Genomic DNA, 24,018 nt, shown 5'->3' with positions numbered 1-24,018 from the left:
GAGCTGCATATATGTGACAGCCTTCTGAGGAAAGTGGGCTGGGGACCTGGTACACAAAGAGTCACAGCCAATCACGGGCTGCCCAAGAGTAAGAATGTCGCGTCACCCTGGCCACGGAAATGGTACCAGGAACCACCAGCAGTCTGAGGTCTTGTTTCAACTGCATTATAAATTACACGTCTCCTCTCAAGCCCTCTCCCCTCCTATCCCATCCAATCTAACATGTGACATATTACCAAATGACAGTGGAAAAAAGGTGGAATATGCCTGTAACAGTCACTGAGGATGGTATGACACATTAAATTTTGGTGGGCCACTTCTCTTTGATTTTTGGTTAAATAGGACAGAGTGAACATTGGCACCATGTTAAATTTTACAGAAGAATGTCATAAAATAAATTGAGCAAAGATAAAAAGAGTAGTATGATAAAGAACAGGAAAATACACCAAAATTCTGACTTGAAGTCATTTTAAAGAAGAGAAATATTCTACAACAGATAAAGAAAGTTTTAATTTCTTTTCACATTAACATTGCTTACCACAATCAGTTAACAGAAATTACTGTAACATTGGTCAAGATGACTTCATAAAACTAAAGATGTTTGTTATGAGAAAACCTCAATGTGAATGATGATGTTAGATACTATATTTTTCATGATAAGATAAAACTTATTTTGAAAAGAAAGCAAATATTTCAGATCAGGGAGACATGCTGAGGTTTTAATAAAAGAAACGCATTGCTCTGTCCAGAATTCTTAAGTCTAGGACACTTCAGGTAAGAGATGAGTCAGAAGCCAAGCGCTGGGCGGGGGCACAGGCCCGCAGTTCAGGCTTTATTTACATGACTGGGTCTATGCAGCTCTCACCTTCAGGTTAAGTGAGGGGCTATTTTTGGCAGAGGATCTTCAATAGTAGCCTTGGATATGGATCAATTATATTTTAACCATTAGGCAGTCCAAGGAATTGTTTTTAAAGGGATAGTTAAGTATTTTCATGTATATACTATTAAGGCATCTAAATTTTTGGTGTTTTCAGTATATAATTTTACTGCTACTTTTTATTCTTTTTCCATTTTGTACAACTATAATATTAGATATTAAGTGACATACTTCTTTCTCTACTAATGAATCATTTTATCCCACTTAGCAAACTCTAAATTGAAGTCTTGCAAAAGGGAAAAATATATAATGTGGAAACACACATAAAACTGTATTGAAAACAAACAGAATTTTTTAACCATCAGAAAAATGTAATCATGATTAACTGATAGTCTTTAACTTTGGAAAAATAGGAGTAATTAGAATCAAAATAAGTCCTAAAAATAATTACCAGTAGTTTGTTTTCCAAAAGAAAAAATAGAGCCATAAATGGTTAATTGCCCAATTAGGAAACTACCAGATTCTTCTTCAGTCAACACTACAGGATTCACATTTGAGCAAGTCAACAAAGCATATAAATATTTAACATCTCGTGAATATAACATTTTAGTATAACAGAGACTACATAATTCTATCCACTGTTGTGACTGTGCACAAATTAACCAGGTTAAATATCAAAGATACATTGGGATTACTCCCAAACCAACAACAGAATATTAATTGAAATGAATTTTAAAAGATTCAGAAATAAAAGTAGAAAACAATTTTAACATGAATGAGACAGTGCTTAAACAATTATTGACCTAATCAACACCTTTAAAATTACCACCAAAATGTACTACAATATATTTTTTTAATTTAGTTTACAGAAGGAATCTATAAGTACAGGTTGCAGAAAGAAAATGTTTAGTGCTATTTACATTCATTTTAAAACTCTGCTCTATACAAATTTAATTCTGATCAGTAGGAACAATATTTTTGTAGATCTACTGCATATAAAGCCTTTTCATCAAAGCATTAACAATGAACAAACCACCTGATTGCATTTAAACAAAGCTGAACATCTGAAACGATTTACACTTAATGTCTGTAAGGGCTGTGAACACTTACTGAGTATAGAACATAATGTCAGCCTGCAACTTCATTTTTAAAAAGGCTAAAGTTATTTATATGGAATCTTGTTCTATATACTACACGCCAATCTATATTGAAGTTCTATATTTAGCTATTTTATAAGTCTTTTATTAAATATATTCTACACATATTTGTAATTTCATCCAGGAAGAATTTCTTCCCAGTGAAAAAAATATAAAATCTTTAATATTTTTTTACAGATTTAGGTGAAACTAGCTCATGCTTTAGTGCTGTGCATTGATTTTTTTTAGCATATCAATCTTTAAATTATTGGTATAAAACAAGAGAGTGGCATCCTTAATTATGTATGCCTTAAAAATCAGCTTTTGATTTTAATATAATTGCAAGCACTAACACCAAATGCAAACTGTATAAAGAAACAAAATTAGTACTATGAAGATTTTTTTTAATTTTAAGAATTCATCTGAAATCTCTAATGAATAAGTATGATGTTGAACACGATTAGGGATGAGCAATAATTATGGAAAATTTCAATTTTCTGATATTCAAATACATAAAATTGATCAGTCAATGAGGTTTTCTAATATTTCTGCACGCTAACGAAAGCCTCTGAGCGCCTGGCATACCTCCCACTTTAAGGCTAGGAGACGCACTCTCACCCCTCGTGTGCTGTCTGAACAAGCACTCAGTGACTAGGACTCAAGAGTGCACGTATCAAAGGAAAAAAAATAGTTTCATCAGCCCTCTACTGAGTGCTTTAAACAACAGGCACATTTTGTTTTTGTTTTTTTCATTTGTTGCAGTGAAAATAGTCACACTCAGTTTAATATTCTGTGCCAGTACAGCCACCATGGCTGACTTTGGTAGAATTCACCCAACATTTTAGTTTCTTTTCCATTTTTTTCCTCTTAAGTTGGCCCGGTAATTAACTTGATTGATTGCTGAGAATCTTCCAGTGTGGAATTGTATACATGAATATTTCTAGGTATAACAAACTGTTATAAATTCTGCTGATGAGGAAAATAATGTCAATCTTTTTTAGTGCAAATTGTATTTGGAACACTTGATTTTGTTAGTTCTGATGATGAAAATTTTTGTGGCAGCAAAATGGTTCTGCTATGAAAGATAACTTGTTAGCTTTTCCCCTGGAGATTGACTGCATTTGAAAACCAATACAATTTAAAACTGCTCACCATAAACAAAAAATATAAGAAAGAAAAAATCATAGTGAAAAATGTTCTTGTTTTGTTTTACTTTCATGAGAAAAGATGACAGTGTTCACGTGATAATTCAGTTCCATGGATTTGCAGGCAGACTGTTCCTAAAGGTTTCTGAAGCTATGTTGGGTCTCCTCTGTCCCAGCAGCATGAAAGACAAAGACTGTGTCACACCACACTAGGCAGACAGTGTTTACAGGATTACACAACAATTACTCTCTCCAGTCTTTTCACGATTCCTCTGACCTAGGGAAAAGGAAGAAACAGCTGGTTTATAAGAGCGCTAGAGCCGCAGGGAGGAAAGAGATGGCACCTAAGTATAAGAAACACATTTTGTTTTTTAAAGTTTGCTTCTTTTTTTACATTAAAAGGCTATAAAAAAGTTTCTTTAATTTTAGCACACTTCAAGAATGTCTGGTTATTTGCTTGACAATCTATTCATATACCATAAACACTTCCTTTCCTCTGGAATTCCAAGAAAAACCCAGCCATTTTTGAATGCCTGTCTTTGTGACTAAAGTGAGATGTTCCTTCAGTGCTCGGCTTACCTTGAGAGTTGGGCTCTGGTAATGTCTCTCTGGCCACCAAATGCATCACTGTTGTTTTGCCAAAAGGAAGTTTTAATGCTACATAAAAAGTAGAAGACAATTTATTAAATATACATCGGAAGGAAGGGGATAAAAGAAAATACACAATTGGTTAAAATCAGTGATCACCTTTAGAGAAAACAATAAAAAGAAATATAAAATTTATTTTAAACATACTTTTTCCTAGACTAGAAAAATGTTCAGATAAAGAGATATGAGAGATATGCTTCTGGGCTGGGGTTGTGGCTCAGTGGTGGGTCGCTTGACTAACATGTGTAAGGCACTGGGTTTGATCCTCAGCACCACATAAAAATAAATAAAATAAAGGTATTGTGTCCATCTACAACTTAAAAAATTATTTTAAAAAAGAGATATATGCTTTTAAATCTAATAACGTTTCAGTTGTCTAGTAAAACCGAATAGACTAAAGACAAAAAAAATGACAAACTTACTTTTAGACATTTATTCTCAACCTTGTACTCTTTACTTAGAAAATAATCTTTAAAAGGTCAAATTCACTCAGTATTATTAATAATCATTGTTTTCTAATTAAGCCTTTAAAAGGTATTTCTCACTCATAATAAAAATGGTAATATAAAATATTTCAGACAGAATAATCCACACACCTATATACTGATGAACCTAATGGAGTAAATACAAACATCAAACTTTCATGGTAAATCACTTTATTATTCTATACATAAAATCAGAAGCAGCCAGTATATCTAACTTCTAGCTAAGGCTGGCCTTGAACTTGTGATTCTCCTGCTTCAGACTCCTGAATTGCTGGGATTACAGTCGAGTGCCATTGCATAGGCTAGGCTGGGCTTAGTAGTATGCTGCTGTACAATTTTAAAAATCCCAGTTGTCTTCAATACTAAGTACTAATCCATAGAAGCAAGGTGAATTTCCAAAGTGCTCCTGAGTAACTCACCCTTAGAAGCTATAAATTTAATTGGTAGGTACTATTATTTTTCTTCTCCATACATGAATTTTAGCCAGAAACACTGGACATTAACACAATAGTAAAGGTGAAGGAAGAGGAATAGAATTAAAAACCGCTTTCTCCTTTCTTCACTGTAGATGCTTGGCTTCCCACTATGACTGGACAATAACCAGAACAAAGGTTTTCAACCTTTAGCCTACATAAAAATAAATGGGGAGTAAAACTGGGAGATGGCAGAGGGTGGTGCAGGCAGAAATATGCAAATGAGTATCCCTGGGGACCAGAGGCATAGCTCAGTGATAGAGCACTTACCTAGTGTGCACAAGCCTCTGGGTGCCATTCCTAGCAACACACACACACACACACACACACACATACACACGCGCACACACACATCATAAACAGAAGAAAATGTTTTGAAAAAAAAATTCCCAAGATGATTCTTATGTCCATTGTCTCAGAACCACCCTTGAAGAAACACTGAGCCAGAATTCACTGACTACCAAAGATTTGACTGGTCACCACCATCTTCTTCATCCTTTAATTAGTAAGGCTGTCACCACATCTTTCTTTTAGTGACCTGAAATTCCATGTAATTATAAGGCTACACCTCAAGAAAGAGGATTCAGCAAGCCTGTGATTCCAACTATTCAGCAGACTGAGGCAGAAAGGTCATCAGTTGGAGGCCAGCCTGAGTAACTTAGAAAGACGCTATCTCAAATAAATAAATACAGAGGACAGGGCTGGGTCTGTGGCTCAGTGGTAGAGCATTTGCCCAGCATGTGTGAGGCTCAGGTTCAATCCTTAGCATCACATAAAAATAAACAAATATAGGCATTCTGTCCATACACAACTACAAAAAATAAATAAATAAAAAGACAGGGGATGTAGCACAGTGGTAGAGCACCCTGGATTCATTTCTCAGTATAGGGCTAAGGCAGGAGGCAGGCAGAAAGGATATAGGGATATGTTTTAAGAGACTTATAACCAAAAATTTAAGCTTGACATTTATTGAGCCACAAAATTTCAAGAATGGCAGAAAAACTGGGCTCAGTGGTATGCTGCTGTAGTCCCAGCTACTTGGGAGGCTAAGACAGGAGGACCTTTGGCACCCAGGAGAAGGAGGTAGGCCTAAGCAACATAGCAAGACCCAAAATTGCTGACCCCCATTTGCTGAGAATGCCTAGGTCTCCTACTTGAATCCCCTACATAACTGAACCCCACCCTGGGCAGTAGCCCCACTATTTTATATTCATTTCACTGCTTGAATATCACCTATAAGGAAGCATCTCAGTTCTTTCAAGGTGGCTCATTCTTTCATGAGCTCAATGGATTCAAACATTTTCCCTTATATCTAATTTTAAAAAATAGGGGCTGGGGTTGTGGCTCCGTGGTAGCGCGCTTGCCTAGTATGCGTGAGATACTGAGTTCGATTCTCAGAAACACATACAAATAAATAAAATAAAGGTTCATCAACAACATATATATATATATAAATGCCTGCCTTTGTTATACACTTTTAATCAAAGGGCTACAAAGAACAAGTCTAGGGCCATATAAAGCAGACCTAAGACTTCTTCCATACTAGCCATTTAAATATTTGACAAACCTGCTATTGCCCTATATGCTGTTCTCCTTTATTGTGGACATCCAAGAATATACAGGGGGATAAAAAAAGAAAAACTGAAACCAAAAACGCAAACAGCTGAATGGCATTTTAAAATTCTGGTCAAACACAATGAGTTGCACAGGTCCTGGCTATGCTCCTACACACTGTCTAAATCACTAAGGCCAGAGATGGCTTATTTTGCTTCTGAAAAGATTAAAAACAACACAGAATGACAATAATAAAAATATGAGCCAACCTGTTAATTATTCTAAAATAAATTCCAAAAAACTGTAAGTAAAAATTGACAATAAAAAATTTGCAATTAAATGGGAATAAGTCAATAATTTTGATCTGAATACAAATTCTATGATCTTTAATGTAACACTGGATCATTTGGGTCACTGCAGAAAAATAATTAAGAAATGGGAGTTGATGGGAAACCGCACATATAGATCAATACTCAGAGGAATGGAGAATCTCAAAATTAACTCATATACTTAAAAGCTTAAATTTCAACCAACATTTACCAATTTATATAACATCTTGTTTAATTAATAAAACATCTTGTTTGAGCCATACAGAATTAAAATAAAAAAAGACTAAAAATGGCTCCATTCTTAATGAATGTACAATACATCCAACACACTCCTAGTCAATCTTTACATGAAGGCTGGTTTATCTAATTATATAAAAACTGTTAAAAAGAGCTACAAACAAAAACAGCTTTAGTTTAAATAACAGCTATTTCTTGTAGGCCACAGCATATTTTTAGGCCAGTTATAACACCAAAACTGAGTTATATGAAAGATTACATGCAATGTACCAACTTGACACTGACTAAAGAGTTGCATGCATCTGCTTTAGTCCTTATCACACACAACTTTTACAGCAGATTGTATTTGTCCTATGTACGGGAGCACCTTAAAAGGAGATTTTATCTTTCATCCCAGAATTCCCAAGATTTTATTACTATCTTGACACATAAGAAGAGTTCAATAAACTTTGCTAAATAAGTGAATAAAACTGTTCTACCTTTAAGGAAAAATACATTAAATACTTCACTGTTAGATTTAAGGGGAAAAAAATCTGACAATAATGAAAAAGATATATTTATATTTTGTCTGCCTACAAATTTCCAATTATCTGAATATATCTGAAATTCTATACTAAAAATAAAACAAACCCTATTTATGGTAGAAAATGCACCCCATAAGGGGGCACTACTGAGCTACCATTTTCCTAATCACACATAAAGAACAATTAATAGCTAATTATTAAAGTGTTTACTACATGTCAAGCACCATTTTAAGGTGTTTGAATATATATACTAACACCCCTCCTAACCTATGAAATTGGCACTATTGAAATCCCTATTACTGATGAAGTTACTGGGACACAGATCTTAGTTGTCATTTATTCATGGTTACATAGTGAAATCAGGGTACAATGTGGACAGTTTGGTTCCAAAATCTGTTCTTTTAACTACTATATTAGACTCATGGCCGTCATTTACTTTTATTCTCATATGATCACAACGATGATCAGCTGCAGTCAAATTAAGAACACTTCATTATATTTGAAAACCAATGATCAGACTTTTTTTCATTTGTCCAATTTTAACTTTAAAAATTACATCTAAACTACATTATCCAGAAGTACAATAAAATTACATCTATTATGTAACAGTATAAACTTCTAACTATACTGGGATAGAGTTTATAAAGTAGAGCTAAAACTAATTTAACAGAATGTAAAGCGTAAAGGAGTAGGCATACTGAAAACCGAATTCAGAGTTGAATTTAGTTGTTTTTAGTAAAATCCAAGACTTAAGCATTTAAAATAAATGAACAATGCTACCATGAGACAGACATGAAATCTCTTTACAAAGGTGACTATTACCTCCTAAGGTGACATTTCCATGTAGAAATCGTCCTTGATAAATAAGTCGTAGAATATTTGGACTGCTGACCTGTTCTTCTTCCCAGTCTGAAAAGAATGCAAGGCAAAGGTTAAGTGCATTTCAATACATACCTGAGGTGCTGCTACTGCATTGTTTTAAAAATCCAGATTCAAGTCAGTTGGAGTATATCAAAGAAGACACTTGGAGCTTCCAAATAATTGAAATAGATAACTATTCATGCATTTGCTGCAGCCTTTATTCTTTCTGACTCTTCCCATTAAATAGCAAGATATGCAAGAGTATATAGTTTTTGCTTTTTAAAGAATACTAAAGTATGTCAAATTGTAGACCTGAAGTTTAAACAATTAAAAAAAAACAGCTTGAAAAAAATCTAATCCCTGTGTAGAGGTATATCATTTGAAAATTAATTTCAATTACCAGTAAATAACAGGCAATATTATAATGTTGCAATATTTGTATCTGTTAAAAAATATATATTCAAGGCTTGAAACAACCCACTTAAGACTTGTTAAAGGACTTAAGATAGTAAATAATGGACACATATTATTTATCATCTTTTTGAGGCCAATAGGCAAAAATTATTAATGACACAACTTTAGCTCACCTTTTCCATGATAAATACTTAGAGCAAACTCCCCAAATAATATGTATAGAAGATACTACATAAATATGAAAGCTAGGAAAGTACACAAAGAAAATCAAAAGCAAACTGGTAACAATTTATAAAATGGGTGACAGAATATTTAATTTTAGCATATAACTTATGTTAATAGTAAAATATGGAATATCTGTCCATGAAAATAATGGTTTAAAGACACTGGTATTATGGCAGGAATGGTGTTAGTAATTTTTATTGAGTTGTAGATGAACAATTTAAGCTCTGGTTTTGATAACAATTTAAGAATTCCTTTTTCATCTTTGTCAGCAATTCTAGTATGATGTTGTTTGTTTCCTATGGAAGTTCCTATTGTCAGGAGATAACTGTTGACTCAAAAATAATTTAAATACTCCAAAAACAGGAGATAAGGTAAACATAGACTTTCCTTTTTGACTTTTTGAAAAAGTTTTCAAAATGATCACTATGAATGTGAGAAAAATCACTGCCTCAAAGTGACTCAGGCACAGCAGAAATCAGCAGAAGTGCCTCCTGCCTTTTCTCGCTTCCGCCTGGTAACAGCCTTTGCTGCCTTCTGACTCCACTGATTCTAGGGACCTCCTTTTCTAGAAGAAAGATCAAATAAGCTGCATTAATATGACTCTGAATTTATCACTTCTAAAATCATTCTTTTATAGAATATTTCTGGTCAAGATTTAAGTGTTCCATAGATAAGAAGGCAAATGACAGAACCTGTCTAAATCACAAGGGGAAGGAGGGAAGGCTGGTATTCTAAAAATCTTTTAAAAACTTTTTTAAAATGCAAAAACTTAAAGCCACATAGTTCATTATCTTATACAGAGTCTCATTACTTCCATGTACTTAATCCATTTAATAAGGTATTTCCCCTTCCCTCTCCAAGGATCTAACATTTAAAGAGACCTAAAAACAAACTGGAATTTCAGATTTCAGGTATTACTAACCTAACACGTCTGTTTTTACTTATTAGCAATATTTCCACAAAATTGCATAGAGTATACTAAAGAAAACTAATTCCTTCTAGAAGTATATGGAACACAAATTATTTTCTATTGATCTGATATTTATCATACCTTGGTTATGAGCATCAAATATTTGTATTTACTAAATTTAAAGATATTACATAATATATACATACTTAAAATTTTAATTTAAGTATTTTATATGAAATAATTTTTTCTTAGTGGTAGAGCACCTGCCTAGCAGTATGAAGCCCATGCAAGTAAGTAGCATTCAATTGATACAATCAATTTTTAATATTGGTAGATAGTTTGTTCATTTAGGATATGATTTAATAGCAAAGACCTCCACTTGATTTTTCCCTTGAATTACAATATTTTAAGGCATTAAAACTAATTTTATTATCTAAGTCAAATGCTTATGAAAGTCAAAGTATTTCTTTTTTTTTTCAAAGTATTTCTTTTACCTCAATTTATAATATTGTCCAAATAAAATAAATTTGAGTGGGATTACCTTTTTTGTCTCGTTACCTTTTCTACAGTATCTATATCAGAAGTCATCTTTGTTTCCCCCCCCCACCCCTCCCCCCGCAAAAAACAAACAAAAAAGATAAATTAGTTTTTTGTATCATACCTAACACAATATCACTCTTAGGTACTTAAAAAATGTTCTTCATACTGATAGTTATCTATCCTGTCTGGCTGTAAAAAAATTACAATATTTTTAAAGTCCCAAGCTTTTGTCAAATTCCTTGAACCTTTAGCTTCTCTTCCTTCCTGATTTAGGAACTAGCCCCTGGGTTATCAATGTGAAGAAAATTCTAGTAGTTCCACAGTCTTTGCTTAAATCAGTTTCTTAAACTCAGGCCTATAAACCCACAAAGATATCTCCATATGGCCTAAAGGTCCTCTTTAAGAATTTTCAAATTGCATAAATTTTAATGATAATCTGGAAGAGTTCTCTAGATGATTCAAATAATCACTTGATAACAGGTGCACCCTTGGGATTTTAGTACCATATATGCTTTGGGTTTATGGTTGAACTGGTGCCAAGCAGTCAGTACTTCTTTAATTGTCAAGTGATTAACGAAAAAAGAAGAGAGGGTGACTTAATATTTAAATGATGCATTCTTTGTAGAAGACTGAATGACAATTTGGTACAGAGTATGAATAAAGGTTTTGTGGTGAGCCTGCAGATAAACGGGTCATCATACACCATGCAGGAACACAGGCATGCCAAATTCAACAGTATTCATGGTGCAAACAATGAGTTGGCTTTAGCAAAAATATATCATCTGGCACATTCATGTTCTTAATTTGACCATTATTGGTTTTAGAGTTATATTTGCATTTTCTTTGTAGATGCATTTTAGTTCTGTGCTTTTTTATGGCTTAATAAGGAATTATAATTGGGTTTTATGCTTCTATATTTTAAAACATCCATTATAATAAAAATAAGTCAGTACTAGGGAATCTGTAAGAATTTTCTTTCTCTAAAAAAGGTTCCTTATGTTATTTAAAGTTGAGAAACACTGACCTAATTGATTCATTTTGTATACACTGTGGTCTTTGTTGAAACAAGCCTTGTCCTTTAAAAGTTCAAAATGCTTTGCTAATAAAATTTAATGAAATCAGCTGAAACAGACTTATCCCTATGGTACATGCCATAAAAGGGTCATGACGACACTTGGGGAAGTTCAAAGGAAGAGCATAAACTAAAGATTCATTTAAGGGAGGCAAGACAGAGTCTTTCTTAGATGGGAAAGAAGCAGAGAAAGAAGGAACACCACACACTCTCCAAAATTGCTCGTTATAGACACTGGCTTGAAAATGCAAAGCATAAACGAATTTTCCCCTTTTTTAACCTTGTTCAGGAAACACATGAACTGGCATAAATGAGAAGTCAACTTTGTTTCAAACTTAATTTTAAATAGACTTTGTATGGAGTAGATAAAGAGAATGCATTATAACCTGTTAATGATAGTTTTTTTCCTTTTATTTTGTTTTTGTCATAAATAGCAATCTGTGTATTAATTATTTTGTGTTTTTCTATTTAAAAAATATTTTTCATTTACACTAAAACAATTCCAAGGAAAAAGGAGAACTCTGCATACTGAGCTCCTTTACAATTTTGGAATGAGAAAACTCAATGGCACAAATCTAGGGAAGGATACAAGTACTCAATTATTTTTCTTCTTTTTCATTCGATGCATATATAATGTTGACAAAATGTTTGTAAAACAAGGGACAGCATCAACAGTTAACAGTGTTCATCCTCAGGAGAAAAACGCCACTTACCCATTGGCCAATTGTCATACACATGCTTTGCAATGTCAGACGCAGAATCGTTGGGAGAAAACAGGAACTCTTTTGTTTTTCCACTCACCAAGATGAGGCGCAAATTTATCTGAAAGAAGACAAGTATCCTCTTAATAAAAGTCTTAAAATTTGAAAACTTACCAAAAAATGACTTGTATAGGAAAAATGACAAGGCAAACCAAATTTAATTATGCTTTTAAATTTAACTACTTTGACAATGTTCAGAATTGAACTTTTGCAAGGTTATCACTACTCCTATAGAATACACATTTTTCTATTGAGAAACTAATAAGAGTGTAGACCATGTGGGTCTTATCACTTAAACAGGGCAGAGACAATAGTCTGAGGTCCATTGGACTCCCATTTCCAAGACAATATATATTTGCTTATAGCATTCTAAACATCTTTTTTCACAATGTTCACTTTTTAATATTTTTTGCCATAATTAACAATGCTATTTTTAAAAATCACCCTATCTATTCATTTCCACATAAGTCATGGAAATATAAGCATACTTTTCTACAGCTCTGGGCTTCTGTAAAGCATCAGAAAAACTTCACTATAAGTTGGGTCTAGTTGAGAGCTGAGCCCTGGAACTAGGCAGTCTAGCCTAGTGCTGTTATATATAAAGAACAAAGAATGGCACTGTTCCTGTTCAAGCTGTGCCAAGTCCCAGGTTATCCTAGTTCTCTTCAGTTACCAAAATATGTATTTTTATTATTAAAAATACCAGAGAATCTGTAAGATACTTAAGCCTACAATGAGTAAATTGGTAGCTACTGCAATACCATGAAGACACCAGGGTCACAGATTTACTACTTAATCACACTCAGGATTAATGTCACTCTAGTGCCTCACTCCTATGTTGAAGACCTAACTCCCAAAGCAACTGTCTTTAGGAGGAAATAGGGGTTAAGAGAGGTGCTAGGGTGGGGCTCTGATTCCTACCACTACGGTCTCAGAAGAGGAGAAAGAAGAGGAAGAGCACTGTGTACTCGCTGGCCTGCAAGCCCCTCTCTCACTTTCTCACTGCCCACTGCCCCACAGCTCCAGTGAGGACAGAGAGAAGGGGCCCGCACTAGAACCCAACCATGTTGGCCTCCTTATCTTGGACTTCCAGACTCCAGAACTGTGAGAAAGAAATATTTTTTAAGCTGTCCAGTCTGTTTGTTGTGGCAGCCAAAGCAGCCAAATACTTTAAGAAAGATATAAGAAATGTGAGACTACCTTTAGGAAAGAAAACAACATTGGATAAGATAGAAACTAAAACCAAATTATTAGAAATAAAAAACATTTTGTTTATTTAAAAAAAATCCATGGGTTGCTAATCAAATAACCTGTTTATTGGTAAGGCTAAGAAAAGGTATAAAGTAAGGTTAAATTTATACTGTAGTTTTAACTGAAAAGTCAAAATTTTCTATTTTTGTTTTCCTATCTTTCTATATTAAAAAAATGAGGACTCTCATCTAAGTTCTCAGCATTTCCTATTTTAAGCTAACATATATCAATATCACAAAGAAACTGATAATATATTTTTATATTTCAAAGATCAATGGTCTAAAACAGTTTATGATGTAGATATTCAGAATATTAGAAACTTTTAGTCTTTAGATGCAGGTTTTAAAAGAATTAAATATTTTTTCATGTTTATAAGTGGGTATGAATTTTCAGTTTGAAACAGAGCTGACTAAGCCTTCCTCATGGACACTGCCCTGCTGCATATGCTTAGTACCCCTGCCCAACTCCAGTAAACATCCGAATTTTTAACTCATGATAGAGTTTGAATGTGGCTCTGAGCTACAAAATGAGAACAAACAGCAGGTAACACTTTATTACAGCCTTCTACTCAGAAGGAACTTTAATCATCCCTCTGGGTGAAGAAAGGAGAGAATATAATACTTTTAAGACTAAAAATTTCTATCAAATCTTATAGTTAGAAGTATCCTAAACTGAAGAGTTAAAGGCTCTTTAATGGAAACAGCTTATGTTCAAAATTAAAAACAGTAGCAGTCTATCCAAACATTAAATTTCAGGGCAAAGGAACCCAGTGCCTGAAACACCTGCAGTGCCTGGAACAGTGCCAGGCACGTAATAGGTTTTTAACCAGTGTTTGGTCACTGATTCATATTTGAGCTTCCTCAGTATTAAGAAGCAAGTGGAAGTGCAGACTGGAAAGGCAGAGGCTAAAATTAAAGCCTGATCAGCACACTGAGCTTTGTTTTGAATGAATAGCTCAATATGTAGAATGGGAGTTAGTGTGCTTTGGACAGGTGGGTAATTCAAACAGGTGGGTAATTCAAACAGGTAAGTGCCTCAATCTTTAATTTTCTGGGAACAGGATCTTTATTTGTCAGCACCATGACACAGTTAATTTAAACACTATCATTCAGTAAGACACTTTGAGAAGTAAAATTAATTCTGGACTACATATTAACCTACATGTTGGGCCTGGTTTTCAAATAATGATAAAGACTGGGTTATTGATATAGAAGATGAAGAGACTGGTCTCAACTTGGTTCTATGCTTCTGTGTATGAAATAAACTTGCTCCTAGGCTGTATATTTTAGGCTGTAACATTAATGGAGGAAGACCCTAAATTTCCTAATTTTTTTTAGAGGAAATTTTGAAAGCAATCACCCAGATAAACACTTACATACCCAGGATGGTCAGCAGTTATTTTTCCAATATTAACAGAATCTTCTCAGACTTATTCAAGATAAATAATGTTAATCATACTTCCTCTCAGTTAATGCATGGCAACTTCTACAAATGTGAGCCAGTAAGCTTTAAAATACTATGAACTTATCTAAATAATTACTAATGAAAGACATTTTTACTTCTTTGAAGCCAAGTTAAGTCAATCTATAAAATACTTTTAATAAAAATCTCTGCTTGTGGGCTAGTGGGATCCTTCATACAATAAGGATAATTTTAAAATAAGACTTTTATTTACAGTTTAAAATGTGATATACTTTTGTGTACATACTTGTCTAAAAAGAAAACTGTTATCAAGACTCTGAATGACTTGGTATGAGATGGAGTTCCCATTATGTAATGAATTCCAAGGGGATGGCATTTAGACCATCTAAATGAATTATACATTTTATAATTACTTTTGAGGCAAAACAAAGACTATTAGTAAGGAAAAACTGCCATGATCATTTCCTGTAAGGCCAATGGAACAACAAGAACTCTTCAGTGCATGTAATTCAAGTTTTAAAAAGTTTTCAAACTGCCATTTCTACTTGCTAGATTAAATCAATTTGGAATTTAATCTAGAATTTAATTCATACAATATTTTTTTTAATTGGTCAGTATGGAAAAATGAGGGGAGAGAAAGAGGGAAGATGGAAAACAGAACTGACTGGAACAGTTTTGAAAATAAAAGACAATTATAGAGATGGACAATGTCCTGGGCTGGGGATATAGCTCAGTTGGTAGAGTGTTTGCCTCGCATGCATAAGGCCCTGGGTTCAATCCCCAGCACCACAAAAACAAAAACAAATCAAGATGGACAACGTCCTTTAAAAAGAAATATGACTGTTTTCTACCAAGAAACTAACATGTTGATAAAAAAAAAATATCCCCACTTCTCCTCTGGGAGTCTGAGAGAGAGTGATTACCGGGGTTCTCTACTTTATGGTTGAATTTTTAGAAAACTATCAGCAGAAGAACATTTGACCTCATATCTGCCTTTTCGCTAAATGGCAAATGGGAAAGGTGTTAGACCCTATTTGCAAATCACTTTTTAAAAGCCCTTAACTTATCCCAGGGGAATCAGGCTGAGTGAAAAAAAAGCCAATCCCAAAAGGTTATACACAGTATGATTCCACTTAAATGATAAGATTCTTGAAATAACAAAATTACAGTGATGGAGAACAGATCAGGGGTGGCCATGTGTTAGGACAGAGAAGGGAGGAGGAAATGCTGTGTCCATAAAAGCTTGGCATGAGGGATCCTTGTGATGGCACTGTTATGAACCTTGATGTGGTAATGCTCACAAGAACTACATGTGATAAAACTGCACAGAACTAAACACACATACACACATGGGCTTTGTAAAACTGGGCAAATCTGGGTAAAGTCTGCAGATTTTATCAATATCAGATTCGTGTTGTGATAATTGTGGTCACGGAAGACACTACCATTAGGGAAAACTGGGTGAAGAATATATGGGATTTCTTTGTATTATGCCTTCCAACTGCAAAGAAATTTATAATTATTTCAAAATAAATTTTTTTAAAAGCCCTTAGCTTCCTAAAAACTTACACATGGTATTTAGTATGTATCTGTCTGTAGTTATTTTTATTTCCACTTGAAGATGAACATCTTTTTTTAAAAAAAATATTGTATTAAAATAGCTATATTTTTTCTAGAAAAAAATAAACAAATTTGAAAATAGATGAACATTTTCTTTATTCTACAGTTATAGATTTGTAAATGGCGTATTTCAAATTTTTATTAACTCTACTGAAAAAAATGATGGAGAAACTATTTTATTTTTCTAAATAAGATTGATTTTAAATAGAAATTATTCAAGTAACTGTAGTCTTAATATAGTGATGATATATTTCATAATCTTTCTTTTATTCACTCATTTATTCAAGCATTTTCTGACACACACTCTGATGTCTGGATTATAAAGATCTGGCACAAAAACTCGAGGATTTTATAACCTTGAAGCTAATTCAGACAAAGAAAGAACTATGAAAAAGAGGGGTAGTGAGGATATAAAATTATTTACAATGCTCAATAAATGTCTGCCGAATGAAATTCAAAAATAACAAAAAAGGAAGTATCTGAGGGGCTGAGATGTCCAGAGTAAGATGTAGAAGAGTGAATTTAAAAAGTAAAACCAACAGCTTGCATTTACTAAGTGGCTTACTTATTATATTTCAGGTACAGCATTTACTAAGGCCACCCAGCCATCTCTCAAACAGGCATTACTACCTCCATTTGAGAGCTGTGGGAAAGGCCGGGGTTTTAGTATCTACCTACCTGACCAGTCTGCTAATGACACTCAGCAAATTCTTACTGGGACCCCCACAGTCCTATTTATCCTCCAACATCCTCTAGAACACTCTTGCCTTCCTTATGTTCCAAAAACATACATGCCTACATTTGGTTCTTAAAACTACCAATTCTTCCTGCCTTAAGGTCTTTACCTAACTTGTTCTTCTGCCTGGAATATTCTGTGCTCTGCATTCCCCATCCCAAGCCACACTTCCAAATCTCAATATACTTTACTACTCAGAGTCTTAGTCCGCTGAACACCCTCAATGGTTTACATATGCTTGAAAAGGATGGCATAAATCAATCCTCAATTTAATCATCCTAGATGAAATAATGAATTTAATTTTTTGAGAAAAAGAGTTGGAAAATAATTTAAAGGAGAATTGGAGAAGCCAAGAAAATATTGGTATCCACCCTACCACCAAATGGGGTTGTTGCAAGCAAATCTATATTTTTGAAGAAATTTTAATAAAAGACAGCTGTGAAAACAGATTTTAACCCATAAGAAAATACATCTGAATTCCTATCTAGGAATTCACTCATACTCAGTGAACAAAGGCATGGAATTACAAACTAAGGTACACTGAGATCTGCTAAATCCACTAAAGCTATGGGATCTTTTTCTACATTCCTTTAGCACTTAACATGTTGTACATTCTAACATATTACATACTAAAAACTGTTGTACGTGGGAAATTCAGTGGAATACCTTATTTGAAAATGTAGAAACTTCTACCTGTTCTAAGAAAAGCAGAGAGGTCTCTAACTTAAGTTCCTAAGTAAATTTTTCTATCTCCTCATTTACTAGGGATGTGAATTTCTGGAACTATATTCCAAAGTAATATTTAATATTTTTGAAATTATGAGTCATTTGACTACTTATTTTAAAAACACTTTGAACACAACATGAAGAAGTTTGATGGGTTATAAAGATGAATGAATAATAGTGAATTAGCCTACATGCTTTCTATGCAGATTGATTTTTTACTCCTCATCAGAGAAAAAAAAAAGAAAACTTGGGGTTTTTGTAAGTACATTTTAGAATCAAAGTATGCAGTTCAAAATTTATGAAGCATTCAGTGTCTGGTACACAGTAAGTACCTAATTAGCTATTATCACAAATTATCTACCATCACAGTAAGAGTTTACTAAATTACAAAATACTACTATATAACATTTTATATAGTACTTTATAATGTACTTTCTTAGTCCTTTATAATATACTTTTAATTTAGAATAAGTTTGGGAAGCAGATAAAATTAAACTTCCATGAAAAGACGGACAATTCATGGCAATTCTTGTAAATTATTCCTAATATTATTAATTTTTTTCAAGTTCCAAATCCTATAAAACTTCCTATAAAACATGTGGCTCTGAAATCAAGCTACAGTTTTGTATCACTTTAAAACCTGACTATATCCTTTTAAGACCTGCAGATAGGATACAAACTAGCTGCTTTAACTGGATTTCAACTTGCTAATGATAGTCTAATTCCTATATACACTATCAACTAAGTAACAAATCTGAATGAAGCCAAAGCACCCACTGCGGGGCACTGGCTTTGTGTCTAGGGAAATCTTTGTTCTGAGGGATTTTCAGGTCTCCTGGCTCACTAAAGTAAGAACTACTGGATTCAGCACAATTGTCCTGAGAACTAAATGCTAAAGATATTAAACTAAAGATAGAAGAAAAGGAGCTGGCAAAGGAAATAACAATATAGAGGACCCTGGGGGGAGAGTACATTTTTCCCATATTCATGATATATTTTTATGTATTTCAGGGAGATGACAACTGTCTTTACTCTGCCCATCTCCCATTAGTGGAAACACAATGGATGGTAGATTTTTGTGAGGCAGCCTGAAATCATACGGAAGGAAGCTAATGTTGACTATCAATAAGGTGCCAGGAAGTTTTCCTCACGTATATTACTTAATTGGAATAGTTCTTGCTTGGGTCATATTTCAACACCTAGTTCAGTACTTTCTATTTTTTCTAATCACTTAATTACACCAGTAAATCCAGATATGACACAGGATGAGTTTCTCAAATGTCTGTACTTAAATCTGTCTTGGCTTCGTACCATTATTTAACCTTCCACAGTATTCCTTTTGAGCTAAGTGTTTGCTCCTTTGTGTCCATTCCCAGATTCTCTTCCTTCTACTTATTTTATACTATTATCAATTTCTCAATACTACTTTAAATGCTATGCCTTCACAAACTCCTCAATCCTTCAACACAATAAACTTTTAAAGCTGAAAGGGGCTCAGAATTCATCTAGTTCACAGCTAGAGAATGGACCAGGGAAGAGAGCCCAAGAGGCCAGTTAGTGGCAAAGAACAATTAAAAAATCCTAGTTTTCTCTTAGGTTAGAGTTTTTTCTAGCATATCCTCAACAATACCCTCTTAACACTCCCTTGAGATCCTTCTAAATATCTGATTCCAGTCTTTTCCAAATAGCTACTCTAGAAGGATTTGATTTTCTCTTAGGATTCAAATAACTTTTCAGACAAAAAAACTCCTTAATCTGCTACATACAAACTGAAAAATAATCCTGTGTCCTTCTGAGCCAGGAAACTCCTGAGAAATAGTTACTATGAGAAAAAGGGTTTTTATTTACTGTGAAATAAGTTTGGAAATGTATTTAAAATTTCAAGTAACATGGTGCCAGAGCCTAGGGGGAGGGGATAATGGGAAGTGATTGTTTAATGGGTATAAAGTTTCAGTTTTGCAAGATGAAAGGAGTTCTGGAGATGGGTGGTGGTGATGGCTGCAAAACATTATGAATATATTTAATACTAATGAACTATAATTATTAAATGGTTAACAGCAAATTTTATATGCATTTTACAATATAAGAATTAAAATAACTGAATGTTTTTGCTCTGTTTATTTCATTTTGTATTTTCCTTGTAAACCTTTTAACTACTGCATGTTAGTGTTTTGTATAGGTACTTCTAAAAAACAAACAAACAAACAAACAAAACTGGGTTGAGATAATAAGCTATCTCCTACAGTATATATACAGCTGACTACCAGTACTAATACTGACCCCAATTAAAGGAAAAGGGTAACTGTAAAGTAATAGATATTCAAGTTATAACTTGTTACTCCCTCTATACGACTGGTGAAACTGGCTTGCTGGGTGTTTAAAACTTGGGAGACCAAAGTCAAGGAAGTAAAAAGACCAAGAAAAAAGCAGCCAACATTTTGGCCCTTGCCCTTTTTTTTTTTTTTTTTTTTTTTTTAATTGGTTGTTCAAAACATTACAAAGCTCTTGACATATCATATTTCATACATTAGATTCAAGTGGGTTAGGTCAGCCAGGACCCAGAGAACAACAGGACACCTCTCTGGTTCCTACAACTCCAGTGAGTCACCAGATCTGCTGATCAGGGAGAGAGAGAGGACCCTAGAGAACAGGAAGCCAATCAGTGCACATCCTGCAAAGAGGAGGGCCATTGGAGACAGAAATGTCCCCGATTCTTCCAAGAGAAGCCTCATATGGTCAGCAGGACCCTGACCCATCCTGGAAGATGGCACTATTGGTAGAGGAAAGCTAAAGGAGCCAAGAGGCTTTGCACACATCCCTAAGGTTATCTCTGAGGAATCTCAGATGACTCTTCAGAGTAGATAGGAACAAGGTCAGTTTTCACCAACTTGATCCTAAACATCTGGCAAGAGAGTATAGCCTGAGCACAGTCCTACATGAACATTTAAAAGGAAAAACACTCTTTAAAAAATGTAACTCAAGATGTACACCGTGTCAGCCATACCAAAAGTTAAGTAAAGCTGGAAGCTATAAAGGAAGGGGCCTTATGTGGGAGTGCCTAATAATAATGATCACAAAGTATGTTAGAGTTGCAAGTTTGTCCTGAGTTAATTTGAGTCTGATCTATAAATCTTCTTACTCCTACATTGATAAATTTGATCTGTTTTTCACTCATAAGATATTAGTTACTTATGTCTTCATGGTTTTCAGAGACTGGTTGAAATATGAATTGCTTTTGTGCTAATTATTCATAAAAATGTAATGCTTTGCTATCTTGTATATTGTTGTCTTAGCATGATCCCTGCCCTATGTATGCCTGGCTAGTCACTTGACATCTGCCACTGTGGACCTCAGGACTGCTCCGATGCTGAATGCTTTAACTGTCCATGCCCCACTGACAGAGAAGAAGGACTTATTACTTCCCCCAACTTCACTGTATTTCAACAGGAAGCAGTTTGGAGATATTGTTGCCCATTTTTCCGTAAAAATGGAATGTAGAAATAGAAATTGACAGGAAATGTAACAATGGTTCACTTTATGCTATGAATATAGCTCTTGCTGTTTTGCCACTGCAACTTATTTTTTTAAAGGGAAATGTTTCTCTTCCTCTCTCCATGCTCCTCTCTTCCTCCCTAATCTCAGAGGAAACAGAATGACCTTTCTTCCCCATTTTATGCAGATTTATCTGTTCTTGAGTACACACCCACCATGGGAATGAAATAATACGGACTTTGGGGATAATACTAGAAGATCTCAGAAATAACTTCTCCAAAATTAACAAGTGAATTACAACTCCAGAAAACAGTGGAATATAGCCTTTGAATAATCTCTATAAAAGCCCCATCCATGCCGATGGGCAGAATCACAGCCTTTGAGACTGGAGTCCCCTGTGCTTCTCCTTTATTAGCAAAGTAATAAAACTTCTTTTCCTTTTTCTCAAAAATAATAATAATTTTTAAAAATTCAAACCAGTTTCTTCAACTGCAGAATCTTTCACATTTCAAAATTTTCAAGGGGCAAGGAGGCCTAGGGTGGTCAAGAAAGACTGTTCTACTTTCAGCTTACTCTTCATAAGACTGAAAACATTAATGTGTGTAAAGACACTAGGCTAGATGCTGTAACAAAAATGATTCAAACACAGTCACTAATTCCACAGTACTCTGGGTTGGCTATAAGGCATTCCACAATCTCAGGAGACAGGCACAAATAGGTCACTGAAATTCAAGTTTGTTTAGAGATTTTAAAATTTGTTGTGTATTATATACTGATGTGAGAAAAAAATTAGTTGTAATGGAAAGTAAACCATCAGTTCTATGGTATTGTATTTTTTAGAAAATGCTGAAATAGCTATAATTAAAATAATCTGCTTAGACCTATTGTCAGAGAATGTTAAAGTGACTTTTTACCTTTTATAGCAGCATAATTGTGAATTCAATATTTCTCTGTTTTATAAAAGAGCAAAATATACACAAAGATAGTGTTTTTCTTTTTCTTTTCTTTAAATCCAGGGGTGCTTATCCACTGAGCCACATTCCCAGCCCTCAGGGTCTCACTGAGTTGCTTAGGGCCTCGATAAGTTGCTGAGGCTGGCTTTAAACTTGTGATCCTCCTGCCTCAGCTTCCCCAGCTGCTGGGATTACAGGCATTCACTATCTCACCAGGCTACCAAAGATGGTCTTTAATATTAAACCAAGATTCACATAAGATGGACACAATACAAACACAATTGATTAGGCTTATCTTTCTCATATACTTTTTTCTTTCTTTTTCATACATTTTAAAGAAAACATGAGGAAAAAAAAAAGGTTTAGAGTTGATAACTGTAACTATGACCTGGAAAGAAGATAATTTTAATGTGTACCTTTACCCTATGAAAAGGAAAACTAGTGATCCTCAGAGGAATTGTTCTAGATGACTGTTAAAGTCCTTTCCAGTGTAAATATCATAGAATTAACATTTAAAAAAAGGAAAATTATTTTTTTCATGAAAATAATATTTTTTAAATTATTTATTCTAATTCATTATATATGACAGCAGAATGCATTACAAAACAGCAAATTATTTAGAAAAATAACTTTATTATATATAATAAAATAATATACATGGTACATACAGATGTTCAGTAATGAACAAGTCATCCCTATCAGTTGCCTTTATACTTGAGTTAATAGAAGTGGAATGACGTAAACCACTACCTTTTTAGTTCCTTATCACTGTCTGTGATTTCACTACTGAACTGCAGTCTTACAGGTCACTATGATCATCTACTACAAACATAGAAAAGCTTGTTCTTGTTTCTCATCTTCCTTTGTCTCTCCACAACATTCTACACATCTAACTCCTTCCTTTTTGAAAATTTTTCTTCATTGGGTTTATACAATTCCAAAACATGTCTTCTGGAATAGTAATCCCTATAAGGTATTCCAGGGAGAAAAGACTTCGGCAATCAGATATATCTGTGAAACGTGACTTCATTTATTTCACTTCTGGAGATTTTTCCTGTTTGTTTAACAAACTAAAAACTCAGAGAATAGTGAATTCATTCATTTAGTCTTTAATACAACTGTAGTATTTAGCCACAGAACCATTTTCTTTCCCTGTTATCACCTCATAGCTATACCATTTGGTAAAATCTACTTTGGGAAGACTGTTCCTGCTTTAATTCTTGGATCCTCTTTTCTTTCCCTCTTATAAATTAAACATGTACTTTTCCAAAATTCCCTCACCAATCTCTCTTGTGTCCTGTCCCCTATCTCTGAGGGATCTTACCCACTCCCAAGGCTTCAAATGCCACCTACATAGAATAGTCATCTGTGTAGTAACAATGGGCCCATATACCATGGTGGCCCCATAAGATTTAATGGAGCTGAAAAATTCCTATGACCTAGTGATGTTGGAGCCATCATCACATCATAGAATTAGATCACACCAAAAGCATTAGTCACATGTTTGTGGTGACACTTGTATAAACAAACCTACTGCACTACAAGTCACGCATAAGCATAGCACAATTATGTACACTACATAACTCAATAATGATCTTAAATGACTATGCTACTGATTTATAGTTTA

At 34.1% G+C, this 24,018-nt stretch overlaps 1 protein-coding gene and 1 non-coding gene across 4 annotated transcripts in view; one reads left to right on the top strand and one right to left on the bottom strand.

Annotated features, from left to right (window-relative positions):
* Positions 1-497: 497 nt before the first annotated feature.
* The window catches only part of Ubl3 (ubiquitin like 3), a 62,584-nt gene continuing 39,063 nt past the window's right edge, over positions 498-24,018 (bottom strand). For all 3 annotated transcript variants that reach the window (XM_076872090.2, XM_077110674.1, XM_076872091.2), the window contains exons 2-5: positions 12,144-12,252; positions 8,231-8,317; positions 3,738-3,815; positions 498-3,435 (exon numbers count right to left, since the gene is read on the bottom strand). In XM_076872090.2, the coding sequence (XP_076728205.1) occupies positions 3,383-3,435; positions 3,738-3,815; positions 8,231-8,317; positions 12,144-12,252 (327 nt within the window). In that variant the 3' untranslated portion in view covers positions 498-3,382. The remainder of the gene's footprint in view (positions 3,436-3,737; positions 3,816-8,230; positions 8,318-12,143; positions 12,253-24,018) is intronic.
* Positions 15,583-15,656, top strand: Trnaa-cgc (transfer RNA alanine (anticodon CGC)). The gene has a single exon. It is a non-coding gene; the product is annotated as a tRNA-Ala (tRNA).

The sequence above is a fragment of the Callospermophilus lateralis genome, chromosome 12, assembly GCF_048772815.1.
Source record: "Callospermophilus lateralis isolate mCalLat2 chromosome 12, mCalLat2.hap1, whole genome shotgun sequence".
NCBI classification, from domain to species: domain Eukaryota; kingdom Metazoa; phylum Chordata; class Mammalia; order Rodentia; family Sciuridae; genus Callospermophilus; species Callospermophilus lateralis.
This window is presented reverse-complemented; position numbering and strand designations above follow the sequence as displayed.